The sequence below is a fragment of the Gasterosteus aculeatus genome, chromosome 16, assembly GCF_964276395.1.
Source record: "Gasterosteus aculeatus chromosome 16, fGasAcu3.hap1.1, whole genome shotgun sequence".
In the NCBI taxonomy this organism is placed as follows: domain Eukaryota; kingdom Metazoa; phylum Chordata; class Actinopteri; order Perciformes; family Gasterosteidae; genus Gasterosteus; species Gasterosteus aculeatus.
In genome coordinates this window covers 10,994,572-11,011,211 of record NC_135704.1, presented here as the reverse complement: position 1 = coordinate 11,011,211, position 16,640 = coordinate 10,994,572, and the positions used below count along the sequence as shown (strand labels likewise).

The 16,640-nt window shown below is 43.3% G+C and overlaps 4 protein-coding genes across 6 annotated transcripts; 3 read left to right on the top strand and 1 right to left on the bottom strand.

Moving 5' to 3' along the window:
* The first annotated feature begins 637 nt into the window (after positions 1-637).
* phgdh (phosphoglycerate dehydrogenase) lies at positions 638-5,038 on the top strand. The gene is made up of 12 exons (XM_040201368.2): positions 638-963; positions 1,996-2,147; positions 2,256-2,321; positions 2,407-2,461; positions 2,634-2,732; positions 2,840-2,972; positions 3,054-3,202; positions 3,296-3,448; positions 3,748-3,886; positions 4,110-4,237; positions 4,326-4,548; positions 4,641-5,038. The coding sequence occupies exons 1-12, from the start codon at positions 826-828 to the stop codon at positions 4,793-4,795; spliced, it is 1,590 nt and encodes a 529-aa protein (XP_040057302.2). The 5' UTR covers positions 638-825; the 3' UTR covers positions 4,796-5,038.
* A 1,166-nt stretch (positions 5,039-6,204) lies between these two features.
* Positions 6,205-9,510, top strand: klhl23 (kelch-like family member 23). 2 transcript variants are annotated; one of them, XM_040201366.2, is made up of 5 exons: positions 6,308-6,508; positions 6,732-6,802; positions 6,911-8,140; positions 8,643-8,795; positions 8,869-9,510. In XM_040201366.2, the coding sequence occupies exons 2-5, from the start codon at positions 6,796-6,798 to the stop codon at positions 9,177-9,179; spliced, it is 1,701 nt and encodes a 566-aa protein (XP_040057300.2). In that variant the 5' UTR covers positions 6,308-6,508; positions 6,732-6,795; the 3' UTR covers positions 9,180-9,510. The 2 variants fall into 2 exon arrangements, with proteins under 2 accessions (XP_040057299.2, XP_040057300.2); XM_040201365.2 differs by having other exon boundaries at positions 6,205-6,802.
* Positions 9,511-10,099: 589 nt separating this feature from the next.
* On the top strand, positions 10,100-14,782 carry ssb (small RNA binding exonuclease protection factor La). Its single transcript, XM_040201369.2, has 12 exons — positions 10,100-10,324; positions 11,048-11,114; positions 11,187-11,290; positions 11,990-12,164; positions 12,605-12,712; positions 12,797-12,900; positions 13,262-13,333; positions 13,415-13,457; positions 13,542-13,682; positions 13,765-13,951; positions 14,037-14,177; positions 14,269-14,782. The coding sequence occupies exons 2-12, from the start codon at positions 11,055-11,057 to the stop codon at positions 14,346-14,348; spliced, it is 1,215 nt and encodes a 404-aa protein (XP_040057303.1). The 5' UTR covers positions 10,100-10,324; positions 11,048-11,054; the 3' UTR covers positions 14,349-14,782.
* mettl5 (methyltransferase 5, N6-adenosine) lies at positions 14,375-16,365 on the bottom strand. 2 transcript variants are annotated; one of them, XM_040201372.2, is made up of 7 exons: positions 16,139-16,365; positions 15,943-16,057; positions 15,664-15,848; positions 15,250-15,329; positions 14,957-15,008; positions 14,839-14,888; positions 14,375-14,481 (listed from the first exon to the last, which is right to left on the bottom strand). In XM_040201372.2, exons 1-7 carry the CDS (start codon positions 16,236-16,238, stop codon positions 14,440-14,442), a joined length of 624 nt encoding a protein of 207 aa, XP_040057306.1. In that variant the 5' UTR covers positions 16,239-16,365; the 3' UTR covers positions 14,375-14,439. The 2 variants fall into 2 exon arrangements, with proteins under 2 accessions (XP_040057306.1, XP_040057307.1); XM_040201373.2 differs by having other exon boundaries at positions 14,961-15,008.
* Positions 16,366-16,640: the final 275 nt, after the last annotated feature.

The following is a 16,640-nucleotide window of genomic DNA, read 5'->3' as shown; positions in this document are numbered from 1 at the left end:
TCGGACACAAAGCTCGGGGGCTGTCATGTGAGTCAGCTGATGAACAGCATCTGCTAGATTAAGCCAGAAGAAATGGACTTGCTTGATCGATGTTAAATAAAGTAACGAACAATTTCACAAGGAGACAAGGCAATAAACAACTTGTTCTTTGGAAGATTAAAAGGTTTTTAACTAAAGCCACCCACTTTAAATTTCATTCTATTAGCTTGACAGGAACCGAGTACATCTCACGTGGAGATGTTATAGACGTATCATGTTACACAGTGTCCACACAGTGTCCAAAGGATTTTTCATCATCAAATACATAGTCATACTGAACATATAATGAGCGTATACAGAATGATCCAATACTAGGGGGAAACCAAAGATACAGTCAGTCAAAATGAAAACGTTTAATTGCTTTTTGCATGTAAATGCACACATTTACAGTAAAGAATAGCATACAACAGAAAGGGTCCATCCCTTGCATAATGAATACTTGTATGATTTTTATATCTATTTGTCATTCAACTTTGCTCTGGTCCTGTCAACCGATGACTCGACGATCCCATCAAACTTGTCCTAGCGTGTGTGTGTGTGTGTGTGTGTGTGTGAAGCTGGCCCGCCGCGCACTGCGCCTCCTCTCACGCTGACGTCACACCAGGAGACGCTCGAGGGGCGGGTTCAGTTCGAAAAGGGGCGCGTCTTCAACGCGAGAAAAACCATTCAAACCCGTCAGAGAGAAGAGCGACCTCCCTCCGCTGCGTCCATCTGCTCACCGAGACAAGCGCCACCAAACACCCGGCACCCTGCGACCAGCAACCCGACAGGAAAACCCCCTCAATCATGGCCCCGATCTCCATCCAGACCGTGTTGATCAGTGAAAGTGTTGACCCGCGCTGCAGGGCCATTCTGGAGGAAAATGGCATCCGGGTTACGGAAAAACCCAACATGAAGAGGGATGAATTAATGGCGGAGATTAAGGTAAAGTTTGCACTCGCTTGTTGCGCAGTTGCATTCTCGTGCAAAGTTTTTTACTTTCTGTGTACTCGCACTTTCCCTCTGAGCCCGACACGTATGTGCGCGGTTAAGATGTGACAATTGAATGTACATTTAGTACCGCCTCCTAAGAAGCTGATGCAACTCATCCCTCAATTTACCGGCTGCACCATCTTTTTCTCCCGGCTGCCACCATGCAGCCGACTGGCAGATAGGATCGCCATAATGAAAGGGCTGTGCAAGTTATTTTTGTTGGAATAAGTTGTTGTGCATTTGCATTTGTGCTGACTCAGTGGATTTAAGTGGTTTGCTAAGGAATCAGGACTGGATGTGGTGCCAAAAGTGAGCAGTGGTTTTAGCCACAGATGACTGATCGATTAGATTACTGTTCATTTCTGCATCTCGTGAGTTTATTTGTCTTAGTGATTAGATGCTTAAAAGTAAATCTGTGTGAACATTAATAGTCAAACGGTGATCATAAACAGGGATGGAAGACGGGAAACATGACAAAAAGAAGCATTTGCACCATAATAATGGAGACAATACATGTCTGATGCCACTCTTACCGAGGAGATCACTTTTATTAACAGCTCACGATCACCTGTAGTCAAGCTATTGGATTTCTTCAAGCAAAAGACCCACATCTGCTATCACACAGGCCTTCGGGTGGGTCAGCCCATTTGCTTTCACTCAAGGGTTCGGCACTGGAAGCGGGCCGAGGCCCTCCTTTTCAGGCGGTCCCAGTCCGGTCGTTTCGGCTTTCACATTAGCCCAAACAAACAGCACTCTTAGCTTGTGGTACTGGCATAGACATACAGGTAATTCACTAGAATGAAGTACTTGTGTAGAAGGTAAAGAAATGTGTATTGTTTTAGGCTTATCATGTTGGTTTATTGTGGTAGAAATTACCGTGACACTTGACATGACATTTTTTTGCAGTTGTTAGTCTAGTTTAGAGTAGGATGACCACATATGTCAAACACCATGAGGTCAACCAAATATCCCCCTGCCCACCAGGACTACGACGGCCTCGTGGTTCGATCTGCCACGAAGGTAACGGCCGATGTCATCGACGCTGCTGACAACCTCAAAATCATTGGGAGGGCCGGAACCGGCGTAGACAATGTGGATGTTGATGCTGCCACCAAGAAGGGCATTATCGTCATGAAGTAAGTTTCCAGTCTGCGCACAATTTGGATCCTGCAGTTCCCACACTGTACTGTCCATTAACCACATACCTTTCTCTTCTCTTCTATTCTTTTTTTTTTTTTCTCTAGCACACCGAGCGGGAACACCATCAGTGCCGCCGAGCTGACGTGTGCTCTGCTGATGAGCCTCTCAAGGTGAGCAACTGTCGACATGCAACTTTTTTTTTTTTTTACACTTGTATAGAAGAACCGTACGGAAATCATTTCATTCTGTTTCCAGAAATGTGCCTCAAGCGGCAATGTCGATGAAACAAGGCAACTGGGATCGCAAAAAGGTACGCAGAGGTTTTAGTTTTGCCCCCCCACGCGCTGTTTGAGCGGGACCGTGTTTGCAGTCGGCACTCAAAGTGATTACTTATGCGCGGCCGCCTCCGTTGTTCGGCCCATCGTCACTAATCGGGTGCGACACTTGCGCTGGGTCACAGGTCTGTTTTCTCATTTTTGCAGTTCATGGGCGCAGAGCTGTACGGCAAAGTACTCGGAATACTTGGACTCGGAAGAATAGGAAAGGAAGTCTCCTCCAGAATGCAATCGTTCGGCATGAGGGTGAGTGAAGAGCGATTCCACACGCCGAGACGGGTGAAACGTTTCCCCACGTCGATGCGTAGACTCAGCAAACACGGCGAGAACAGTTCTTCTCTCTCTCTTTCTAGACCATCGGCTATGATCCAATCACTCCGGTTGAGGTGTCCGCCGGCTGGGGGGTGGAGCAGATGTCTCTGGAGCAGCTGTGGCCCCAGTGCGACTACATCACTGTGCACACGCCCCTAATGCCCTCTACTGTTGGTGGGTTTCACGTGCAGCCGCCATCAACTGCACAGAAAAATGAGTTCGCTTTCAATCGTTTTTTGTTTTTTTTCGTCCAAGGTCTGTTGGGGGATGAAACATTTGCTAAATGCAAGAAGGGAGTGAAGGTTGTGAACTGTGCACGGGGGGGCATCATTGACGAGGCGGCCCTCCTCAGAGCTTTGGAGTCCGGACAGTGCGGAGGAGCAGGGCTCGATGTCTTTGTGGAGGCAAGATTGGCATAAAGCAACACTATTATTCCCTCGCTGACAAGAGTTGCCCAATCACACTTGTTGCTTTTTCTGTTTGCGTTTTCGCCACAGGAGCCTCCTAAGAACCGCCCATTGGTTGACCATCCCAACGTCATCAGCTGTCCTCACCTGGGCGCCAGCACGAAGGAGGCTCAGGCCCGTTGCGGGGAGGACATCGCTCTGCAGATTGTGGACATGGTGAAAGGCAGGAAGCTGGTTGGAGCCGTGAGTTCTGCCGGGTGGTTTCTGTACGGGTTCCAACCACTTACTTCACGTCACGAGTCATTGCTGCGAAGAATATTCAAATGGGAACTTCAGTAGTTTTGTGTGAGAGATGGATTAAAGAATATATAGCGCATAGCCTATGTTGGACTCCTCATAGATTACTATGTGTGTCACACTATATAATACCACAATGTGATTCCATTCAAATGACAGCAACAGGTGTTTTTATCAGCTACTTCACACATACACAATTTGTTTACCGAGCCCGAATAACCTTGACTCCTTTTTTTTTTTTGCAGGTAAATGCACCGGTTCTGGCCAGCACGTTCTCTCAGGATTCCCACCAGCTGATCAAACTTGGAGAAGCCGTCGGCGCTGTGCTGCAGTCCTGCGCTACTTCGAAGAAACCATTCAAACACGTGCGAATCACTACACGAGGTAAAACTACCTTCTAATCTAAAGTAGCCAGACCGGTTTGTCCAAGCTGGAGACGGAGATAACGTTGTGATGCGTTTTCCTCCCCCTGGTGGTCCGATTGGGAAATTACTGCTGGGGAAAAAAGCAACCGTTGTATGTTTTTCCTTGAAAGCCTTTTTTGCTTTATACTGTCTCACTTTCCAGTGTGAGTTAACTCTTTAATGTGCTGTTTTCTTCAAACCAGGAGATTGCATGAAGTCCTCCACTGCTTACATGACCTCCTCAGTGCTGGTCGGACTGCTGAGCCGTGACTCTGGCAGCTGCCCGAACCTCATCAACGTGCTGAGCCAAGCCAAGGAGTCTGGCATCGAGGTTAAACACCCTCTCATTCCTGCAAGTGCCGCATGACAATCTTTAAAAAAAAAAAAATAATAGTAAGCACTCGATACGGACCTTTCAGGTGAACCAGTCCCACTGTGCGTCTGACGGAGCTGCTGGTGCAGTGTGCACGGTGGAGGTCGAGGCCACCGGCTGCGGCTACAAAGCCGGTGGTGCAGTGCAGGGGGGCGTGCCCGTCCTGCTGCAGCTGAGCGACAGCGTGTTCAGACAGCCGGTCTCTCTGGCTGGAAATCTGCTGTTCTTCAAGGCCTCCCCGAGTCCTCAGCTCCTCTCCTCAGTGGCTGGTAAGAAACGGATGCAGCATAGTGTGCGTTTGTGTCGCTGACAGATGGGAGTTGACAACACTGTTTCTCGTGTGGATTTGCTCTTTGTTTAGGACTCCTGGCCGCAGAGGGAGTGGAGATTGAGTCCTTCAGCGCTCCAGCAGAGCGCTCTGGGGATCTGTGGTATTGTGTGGGGGTGTCCTCTCTCCCCAGAGACCTCAGTGCCTTGCAGCCTCTGGTGAAGGAGGCCGCACAGATCACAATTTAGATGACGGCACCGATGCTGTCCATGAATCTTCTAGATTGTCTAATATAATTGATCCATCTTGGTCTTAGGGTTTACAACTAACCAAGGGTTTACAACTAACGTTTGTGGTTAAAAAAATTACGTTTTGGTAACATTCCAGTGTGTTTTACATCTATTTTTGTTGAAGTAAAGATAAATTCATGTGATGTTCAGTTGACAGTTTGTAGACCAGCGATGTAGAATAAAGTTACTAAATCACTGTAAGAACAATTGTTTACAGGTTTTTTTTTGTAGTAATCACACACACAGTTTCATTCAATCTAATACAACAGCTAATCCAACAGCCTATATTGTAATACAATTTGTATTGTTTAAAGTTTAAATTTTATTTTACAAACGTTAATATAAAAAAGGGTATTGCATCACATTGCATTGTTTGTGAAAGCTTTTCAAATACGATACATCTCCGGTAAAACTACCCAACAGCAGTAGGTGTTTCCTTATTCCTTCACAATTCAGAGGGAAATATTGTACATTTCAGTACGCTATATTTAATTTGTTTAACATATGTTTCTTATTACTGTTGAGGGTTCAGATCAGAAAACATAATGAGTTACTATACTGGAGGAAGATAACTTCATTGGTCCTTTTGGTGAAACGTTTAGTATGTACTTCACATAGTTAAATATAAAAAAAAATAATCTCACCGTTACCACCCACAAAACTTAATGTATATATATTAATACATCAATTATGATATGGTAATGCAATGTATGATATTCTGAAATGGTCCACTCAAATCAGTTTACGTTTAGTACCTAAAGTATATCTATGATTGCGCCTTTGAAATGTAATCGTTTGCGTGAAAAATAGTATTTCTACACTCGTATGTTAAATGTATTATTGGATGGCATATTCTTGGCTGTTGTTGACGTTAAGACACAAGTCATTTGAATCCAATTTTCACTCGGTCCCTTAGTGATGCAAGAAGTTGTCTACATTCAGTACAATACTAACGGGCAAATTTGAGGTCCTACTTTCATTTATTTATTTAATTTCATGGCACTTTTTACTGCAATATAATAAACATAATGGAAGGTGTTAAAAGTTTTAAATGTGTTCATAAAGCACCTGCTTTGCATTGTGTAGTAATTGTTTTTTCTTGAGTAATTTGGATATTAGAGTAACATTAATTTCCATTCCTCACTTTTTTCAGATTTCTTTTTACAAAACAATCAACGGATCAATGAATGGATAAATCAATCAGCAGATGAAATCTGATAATGTAAATGAAAAATGAACATTGAACACCACCTCAATCAAATACAGTAAAAACCAACAATTATGTGGAAATAATCATCTTTAAACTTTTACTTTGAATACGTTACACTTCTACTTGTGTAAGAGTGTCTATGAGCGGAAATAAGAGAAGAAAAAAACACGTTTTCTTTTTTATCGGCTGTATAATCTCCTGAAAATAAGACTCGTTGTGTGCGAGGCATCGTGCACGCGCTGGTAATCCTTGTTGGGATTAGGCAAAGCCTTGACCACGAAGTGGGTTCAAAACGCCATAGCAACGGCAAGAGTGAGGCGAAACACGCATCGCGAGCAGCGCGATAAATCCCCCCCGGAACGCGGCTGAAGGCGACGCTCCTTTGGATGCCATTGCAATAGAAATATTGTGGCTTCTGCGCCTGTCCGGTCCACGCATGTGCCCGCCGACACTGGATTGAGGTTGTATTATACAAAACGTCTCGTGTGGGTCGATTCCTTTGAGCGATCGCTGGGCTTTTGTCGGGGACCTGCTGGGGGGAGAAATGCTGCAGACGAGGAGAGGAGAGGAGAGGGGCAGTGGGGGATGGCCACTGCACATAAATACCAAAATAGGATAGAGCCTCTGCAACAGTCCTGCACGAGCTAAATTGAGGTCTGTGTGTGTGTGTCTGTGTGTTTAAAGAGGAGCGTTCAAATAGAGGACACACTGTTGAGCGTTGAACCAGGGGGACGTCGGTGGAAACAGCATGAGAGGTAATGTAGCCGTATATTAATGAAATAAATGCCACGCTGCCCGTTCTCTAGGAACAGTGTGTCACCGGATCGCTGACATGCTCTCACCTTGTTCTCCCCCTCCCCCAGAGACCATGTCCCAGAAGCAATCTGATCTCTACACACACGACTTCTGTGATGGCGACCACCCGGCGGAGCTCCTGGACGCTCTGAGGCGCTTCTACGTCGGCGGCCTGTTCACCGACGTCGCTCTGCAATGCGGCGAGTCCGGACGGGTGTTCCACTGCCACAGGGCGCTGCTGTCGGCCCGCAGCGCCTACTTCAAGGTCATGTTCACGGCCGACATGAGGGAGAGGTCCAACGCCGTCGTCAAACTCAGCGGGGTGGACTGCGGGGTCATGGACGCCCTGGTGAACTACGTGTACACGGCCCAGCTGAGCATCACCCAGGGCAACGTGCAGAGCCTGCTGGAGGCCGCCGACCTGCTGCAGTTCGTCTCGGTGAAACGGGCGTGCGAGGAGTTTCTCGTTCGCCTCCTGGACGTGGACAACTGCTTGGGGATGCACGCCTTCGCCGAGCTGCACCTGTGCGCCGGCCTGGAGAGGGAGGCCCGCAGGGTGATGGTGAGCAGGTTCGCGGAGCTCATCCAGCAGGAGGAGTTCCTGGAGCTGGATCGCGGGAGGTTGGGATCAGTTTTGGCGGCCCAGAACCTCACCGTGCAGAGGGACGACGTGCTGATAGATGCTGTGGCCAAATGGGTGACCCACGACTTCCATAACCGCGCCCGCTGCTCCGCCGAGCTGCTGCTCTCCATCCACATAGACCTCGATGAGATTTACTTCAAGGCTGCTTTAGAGGTGCAGAGACACCGTTTGCCGAACAGCGAAGACGTTTTTAAATCTGCGATTGTTCAGGCTTTGCGGTCCAATGGCAAAGACGTGTCGGCGAGCAGAAAAATGTCCTCCAGCATGTATATCATCGGGGGATATTACTGGCACCCGCTGTGTGAGGTGCACATATGGGATCCTATCAGTAACACCTGGGTGCAAGGAAAGGACATGCCTGACCACGGCAGAGAGAGCTACAGCGTCAGTTTACTTGGAGCAAATATCTACGTGACCGGTGGTTACAGGACAAACACCGTTGAGGCTCTGGACACGGTTTCCGTTTATAACTGTGACTATGACGAATGGACCGAGGGCTGCCCCATGAACACAGCTAGATACTACCATTGCTCCGTGGCGTTGCATGGCTGTATTTATGTCATTGGAGGATATCGAGGAGGAGCTCCAGAGCAGGATACTGAATGTTATGATCCATTGAAGAAGAAATGGTCCCCTTTGGCCAAAATGATCCAAGGTATGCAAACTATCAAGCGGTGAACACGTCGGTGTTGACAATCTCTCTACAGAGTTTGGTAGCTGTTCAATCACATCACATGATCCTCCTCTTCCGCTTCTATTTGCCGACGGAGATCACGCGAATCGGTTGCAACTTGGGAAGATGTCTTTGCCTTTCTCAACTGCTGTTTCAGGTCAAGAACAAATGTTGGACCTCAATGATTGAGTTCTTAACCCGGGTGCTATTCTTTAAGAGCTTTCAGCCACATCTTGGTTCTGTGATCACTAGATGGAGTTTGCTCAATTGATGTAAAAGCTGAATAATGAATGTTTCACATTCTTTTCAACTTAAAGCTGCACTAGTAAATGTTTCCTGCTCATTGTGTTGGTTTGATGGCCCACAACTTCACTGCGATAGTTCTATCATTGGGTAAAACATTAACAAATGCAGGTTTAAATCATTTATATTTATTAACCTGAATGGTTGATTAATTAATCCCTAACCCCTGTTTACTTTGCAGGTGTAGGAAATGCCACTGCCTGCGTTATGCGAGATCAGATCTATGTGACCGGCGGTCACTATGGGTACAGAGGAAACTGCACATATGAAAAAATCCAAGTCTACAAGCCAGATGTCAACGAGTGGAGTATCATTACAATAAGTCCGCATCCAGGTATGAGCAGGAGACAGGTACAAAAATATGCTGATTGCTGTGATCTGATTTGAAACCCTCTATTTCTTTTCAGAGTACGGGCTGTGTTCCGTGTCTCTCAACAACAAACTGTATTTGGTGGGCGGACAGACGACTGTGGCAGACTGCTACGACATAGAGAGAGACGAGTGGAGACCGATATCGGTGATGAAGGAGAGGAGGATGGAGTGTGGGGCGGTGGTCATTAATGGTTGCATTTACGTGACGGGGGGTTACTCCTACTCCAAAGGGACTTACCTGCAGACCATTGAGAAATACAACCCTGAGCTGGACTCTTGGGAGATTGTGGGGACTCTGCCGAGCCCGGCCAGATCACATGGAAGTGTTTGTGTTTACAGTGTTTAAACAGCGTGGCCAAATCCGTATCACAGACGTTTGTGCCAAATGGATCAGACTGTGAACTGTACTCGTGTCAGATATCACACATGATCTTGGGTTAGCTCTGTGTTAGGGCTGCTATGGAGAGCTTCCCATTTGTGAATATAATAACAAGTATCACTTAAACTCAGGGGCTTCATATTTAGCACTTTACTTGGGGTATTTTCTGTTTTAAATGAAAGAAATAATTGAACAGAAAATGACTATGAGCAATATTCAAATTGACTTTATATGTACACAAGGTTCCCTTTATTAATAAAACTGTGCTACTACTTGATTAAATAAATCACTACCAGTATAATGTGATTTCTTCCTGAATTTATATTTGAGCTCTATAGCATACACTGGACTATATACGTTTTATCACATTGTTTGTACAGTTTGGCTGCATCCCATCTGTCCGCATTTATATCATATTTGATGAAAGTTGTATTTAAATCAGAATTTATTTAACGTATTTGATGTATTTATAAAGCATTATACAACAAAAGGCGCTTTACAATAATAAAGAAATCTATGTAATTTGGGATATTGGAACAACACAGCACGACAAAACTGCCCACGCGTTTCTGCTTGAAACTTTGATCAGAGCATACAATATGTAGCAGCTGTCTCTTTTCTCAATTGGACATCAATAAGCACAAACACTATGTTCCCAATACGCCTCTGACTAGTGGTGGAAAAAACGTATAGGAAAATTCTACTTAAGTTACAATACCATGATGCTACCATGCCATAGATTAAACATCAAATAATGTATATAATATCATTTGGCAAGTAATGATGATAATACACCGACATGTTGAGTAAAAGCATAAAGTGGCATAACATGTAAATAATAATTGTATTTAATAAGTGTAGCTAAATCTTAAGAATAACATACAACCCCAAACCGGTATGCGTAAAATAGAAAAGTGCAAAAACACCGTGGTGCTGTGACAGATGTAACGTTAAGTGACTGCAGCTGCTGAGTGACAGGCAGGCGGAGCAGCGCATGGACGAACTCTTTTTGGTCCTCGGCGGGTGCCGTAGCACGCACTTCCACAACGTGCGAGCAGAGAAGTCAAGGCTCTGAACGGCTAAAAGTGCTGCAAGCGGAGACTCAACGTATCGTAAGTAACTTTTCCAGTAAGCACGAACGGATTTCTTCATGGTGTATATTAGCTGGATATATTCTTTGAAGGGTTCTGCGAGTTTATAAAACAACTGTAATGCTTGGCTCTTTCGTCTTGCGTGTTTAAGCGGCATGGTTCGCTAATATGGAGTAACGTCAACTCCGAATGTAAATGACTAACGTTAATGTAACCGGGATAACGTTAAATAAATGTCCCACTGAATAAAACGTGTTTTGTCACCCTTTCTAGATTCAATAAGCCGAGTGACTTCGCTCTTCGTGCGCGAACCATTTAGCTAGCGTTAGCTAAAGTCTACGGTGCGAACGCAGCGTGGCCGGTGTACAGCTGCTGCAGACAACGCTAATTACGCTAAGCTAGCATGTTGGCTTGCTGCATGATTACATCCGGGCAAAATAAAAACTTCTCTTCGTGACAATTTTAACGTATATGCTTTGTTTAAAACCCACTGCTTTTGTTTTTATTTCATTTGAACTAAACCAATAAAGGGAATCCGTTTACAGCGATATGAGAGAAAAGCTGTTCCCACATTACGAGTTAAGTTATATTATATGTATGAGTTATGAGGAGCTGGAACCAGAGAATGTTTTTCTCAATTTAATTGGTTACTTGACTGCCAACTTGTGTTTGTTTTCTTTAGATGTAACATGGTATATTGTTGGTATATAAATACAATAATCCGTATTACTGTTTTCTGCGCAGAGCAATCATGGCAGAAAAGCAAGAAGAGATGTCTCCAATTGAGCTGAAAGTGGCCCGACAAATTGAGGTATTTGATTATATATTTTGTAAAAGCCCTTTTGTAATTCAGCTCTAAAAATGACTCATTCCCGACCCACAGTACTACTTTGGGGATCACAATCTTCCCAGAGACAAGTTTCTCAAAGAGCAATTGAAACTTGATGATGGCTGGGTGACTTTGGAGACGATGCTCAAATTCAACAGGTGTGTTATCCTTGTTTTTATCTGTCTATGGTGTTTAACAACTACTTGTATTCATTTGATTAATTAACAAAAAGCAATCCTTTTTAGGGATTGGTACTAGGATTTTATTCATTAGTACATTCATTAGTACAAAACAGCTGCCACTGACCAACATGTTGTTTTTGTGTGTATATATACACATTAAATATTAACGCTGTGGCAATTTATTTTGCAATGCATGTGTCCTTTTGTTTTTTACAGCTGAAGAGGAATTATTAGTTTTGACCTCCCTGAATGGGGTCTCATCTGCGTGACATGACTGATCAGTTACTGATGCTTCCATAGCAAGATAGGGCAACATCAACTAAAAACGTGAGAAAGGCAGTGATGACTTCACACTTTGTGGGGCCGTTGTATGACATAGGCAAGATCAGCACATGACCTGACCCTGTCCCCAACCCCATCACGCACACATATAGGAAGACTCTCCTAGAAGTGAATGTGAAATTTGTCCAAATGTAAGGTTTTAATGCAGGGCCATTACAATTAGTGAGCATCTTACTGACAGCTTGGCCAAATCCAACTAATTAAAGTGTCGAGTTGTACGAGTCAGCAAATTAACTTTCTAATCAAACTGAATAACTTGATAGAGCAGTCAAGTAGTAATTAATTTGCCTCACTTTCCCTTTTGAGAGAATATTTGTTTTTTCTTCTTTCCAGACTGAAATGTTTAACTACAGAAACCAGCGTTATTGTTGAAGCTCTCCAGAAATCCAAGACCGGTATCTTGGAAGTGAGCGAAGACAAGACAAAGGTCCGGAGGTCACCAGACAAGCCGTTACCAGAAGTGAATGATGATTACAAAGACACACTCAAACAGAAATCTGTGTACATGGTAAGATTTTCCTTTTTTAATTGCATGCACAGGCTTGTCTTTGGTTTGAGTTTTGCTAATATATATATATATATATATATAAAAGTATAAAAACAAGTTCTGTGATATATTTTACTTTCACAAAGGTTCGTTTTCAGTTTGATCATTTGGAGGCTGCAGTTTGTAATCCTGCTGAACAGGTCTTCCTGTCTTAGCCTATGCTCATCAATAGAATAAGGGTGGACCTAATAACACTTAATCTAAAACGGTTCCAATTAAAACTGAACATTATATCCTTTGAATTAGAATCTATTTGTAGTGCTGTTGTACATGACTGTATTAGCTTCGGCTGCTATGGACAGTGTTTTCCTAGCTAGCGTTTGTACAGACATTTTCTCTTGTATTGCTATATGTATTGATTGTACTGATGTTTCTCCGCATTCTCATCTTTTCAATTCTAGAAAGGTTTTCCCCTCGACATTTCCCTTGATGAGATTCAGGAGTGGCTGAATCCAAAAGGCACCATAGAAAACATTCAGATGAGGAGAACCCTGCAAAGGCAGTTCAAGGTCAATTCACGTTAACAATTGCAATTTTAGACTTTCCCTGGGAGTTTGGGAGACTCGTCTAATTAAATGTATTCCTTTTTATAGGGATCAGTGTTCATATGTTTTGACACGGAGGAGTCATCAAAGCTGTTCCTAGAACGTTCAGACATAAAATCCTTCAAAGACAACGAGATGCTTGTGTTGTCACGGTAAGTTGTAAAGTTTCTTGGATGAACATGTATCCACAGTGGATAATTGATCAATTGCTGTTATGATTTGCGAAATGTTAGCACATTATGTGATGTGTTAGCCACTAATACAAATAATGGCACGTGTTTTTAGGGCTTCTTCAAACATGGATTATGATCACGGCTACGTTTAACACCCCTTTTTAAAAACAAGTTGGGTTTATCGTTTTCCCAATGCTTCATTTCCAGAAACTTAAGTGCACCAAAAGTTGGTGTTTTTCCAGCTGAGTTGAACATCTGATCTAGAAAAGGATTATTTCTTTTCTGGCAACACAAACTTCTGAATATTACCATGTAAATGTCATTGCTGTTTTACTTGCAGAGAAGCCTACCATGTAAAGAAAACAGAAGAGAGAAAACAATTTAAAGCCGCGACAAAAGCAAAAGCTAAACAGTGAGTACACGCGATGCGTACTTTCTGACAACATACTGTGTATTCTTGAGAAATGACTGACGATCCTCATAAAACGTTTAGGAACGTGGAACAGCAGCAGAAAAATGCTGAAGACAAAGAAATGGTAAGCTGCTCCGTATGGCTAATGAGCTTTGCACTTTGCTGGACTCTTGCCACAGTATTAATGATTTGGTGCTTTGTGTCGCAGGGTCTGCTTTTGGATGAACAGACGGGTTGCTTGTTGAAGTTTTCAGGAGAGCTAGAAGATGTGTCACGAGAGGACTTCCATGAATTGTTCTCGGGGCATGGAAAGATTAAGTGGGTTAATTTTACAAGAGGGGCCAAAGAGGTACGGAAACTCTTAAAACAGTCTACGCACTCTGGGTAGAAAGGCGAGACGTCATTTTAATCCTGTTTTTACTTTCAACAAGGGCACTCTCCTCTTCGACGGAAATGCGACGGAGGCGTTCGACAAAGCCAAGGAAGCAAGCGGAGGGGAATTGAAGATCAAGGACAACAGTGTGAACTGGCAGGTACTTGATGGAGATGAGGAGAAAGCTGAACTGAAGAATATTATCGAGGCACAGCAGGAGTCATACAACCGCTCCAAAAACAGAGGTAAATGCCATTTCATATTTTACACTTCTAAACTATTTGTAAGGCATGACGTTGTATTAATGTAGCTGCCCTGTCCTTTTTAAAGTCAGCAGAGGAAGATCGGGTGGTCGGGGAAGAGGTGGCGGTGGAAGAGGAAGGGGAAGAGGTGGCAGAGGTGGAAGAGATCAAGGCAGAAGTCAGTACAAGGGCAAAAAGACTAAATTTGAAAGCGACGATGAGGGCGAAAGTAAGTGTCATTTATAGTAGTCTTTATAACCTGCTTTGGCCCCTGCATGCCTGACTATCTTGACTACTTTTTTTTTTTGTTTTTCCTCTAGAACCGGTTGCCCCAAAGAGAGAACTAGAGGACAATGATGGTCCCGCAGCAAAGGTTCCCAAAACTGAAAACGGATCTTAGTCACATGGTCACAAGTGCACGCAGAATTTTTGTGAAAAGATTTATTAACGGTGAAAATGCAGAGGCCACTTGAATCCATTCCAGTGAAGTTTCAGGCTTTGGAGAATCGTATGAAGTCCACCTGGATGTCAACCTAGAGAACCATTTTCAAAACATGGTCAATTTTCAGCTTTTTAAGTCTTTATATTGTGCCTCTCATCTGTAAACCTATATTTCTCTTAACATGTTTTTGATTTTATTATCCAACAAATCTGCACGTTGACATCAATTCAATTACACCTGAACATTTAGTATGTCGTGTAAGACCTGTGTGACAGTTATTTTCCTTTGTTAGAATCCCTACAGTGAATGATGAGAATCTGCTTTGCTCTTTTTTGATTTTATTTTTTATTAAGTTTCCATATGTGAATAGCAAATAAACCCCCCAAAATAAATCTAATGTGTGCTTATGTTTTTTTGTCAGTCAAGCCTAAACACTTAGCTGCCTTACCGTCTTCTTTTTGTGGAACTTGTAAGATGCTGGCAAGTCGTATCTCAGTTCTGTAAAGAGAACACATAGTCAACGTGTGAACTTGATTTGTTGTCAAGCTGCACCGTATTATTCTTACCTGCTATTACCTCCATCTTCATTCCCCAGTCATTGGCCTTCTTTTGAATGTGCTGTAATCACAAGTATTTAACCTTCATCAATCCTCTTACTACAGATGTAGATGTGGGGCTTAAAAGTAAAGTTACACCTTTTTAGATAAGAAAAAAAAAAAATCTGATTCAGAACCATACATTCAAAAGAATCCTGTCTTTCACTTTTTGACCCAAAAATAGATCTAGAAATCTGCGGCTGAGTAGATCCTGAACCCGTTTGAAATTGCATGTATGACATTGCGGACCGGACCCTACTCACCTCTCGTGTTGAAGTCTTATGGAGTGAATAGACTGTCTTTGCCATGGTTGAAGCGGCCGATAAGAACTTCATGTCTATCCCTGGAACAAAGAAAAACCTATCTTACATGAAAAATGACAGGACTGTATTAAAAGGGGTAAAATACATATATTCTATTTCTATATTTAACTACCGAATAGCAGTGTAAGATCAGGTGGGGTAGAGATCTATACATATTGGAGTTTACCAGAAAAGCAGTACCTACAGAGAGATGCCAATCCGTTTGCAGCATGAGGCTTGTATCTTTCATACTTTGACCCACACAACAGTAACTTAAACACGGGTACCTCAGCATCTGCTCGACTGATCTGGAACTCCCATAATTTTATTGAAGCAATACTAAATCGGCATAGAAGCTCTTTAAACTGTACTCACCCTGGTTGTGTTTTGTTCCAAATGGTGGATTCATTATTACAGTGTCAAATTTATTCGCATAAGCACCATCCTCCAGAGAACAAAGGTCACATTGGACCAGGTCCACGTTAGAAATCTCAAATCCCTCTGCATTGCTTCTGAATACGTCCAGTGCGTCGTTGTCAATGTCGAAGCCGACGCACAAACTGAATAAGAGAGAACGAGAAATGAAGAATAAAGCCATTGAAAACAACGATGTTGATGTAATGAAGACTGTGTTGGATGATCGGACACACTCACCCTGCATCAAGCATCGCTGCCCCAATGCTGAGGACTCCGCAGCCACATCCCAGATCTGCGACTAGTTTACCCTCGATGTCATCAAACGTGCTCTGGATTGTATAAAGCATGCATGCTGTGTGCAGGGAACACATAAAGTTAGTGAGAGCAATGTGCACTATCAAAACACTTCAGTGGGAACACGTTGTCGCCTCACCAGCAATATGGGGACTGGTCGGATATTGCTCAAGAAGGATTTTCGGCTTTTTAAACGAGTCCACTTGCTGTAAATGACTCTCTAACTCTTTAAGCTTCATTATTAATGTCTGTGTGTGCCACAACCCAGATAACTATTTACAACGTGTATTCCTCGGCCATCATCGCTGTACAGCTTGTTTGAAGACGACTGCCGGAAGAATGTCTGCAGTGTGCATCAATCAAAACAATCCGGCTTCCACCCTGGAAAAGGTGATGGTAGTTCCTACATGCATTCCTTTGTTTGTGTACCTTGTGAATGGTAGCTCGACCAAAATCATTTTATATATAAGTGGGCTCATTATTGTTGTACTACAGTAGTTATTTTTGATGACATGTTCTTTTGATTAGCAATGGTTCGTTATCTTGAGTATTTGATGTAAACATTTAATTCGATTCAGCGACTAAATTCAAAAGGCAAATTTATCGAGACCCGTCTTTAGTTTAGATGTTTATTGTAGTAG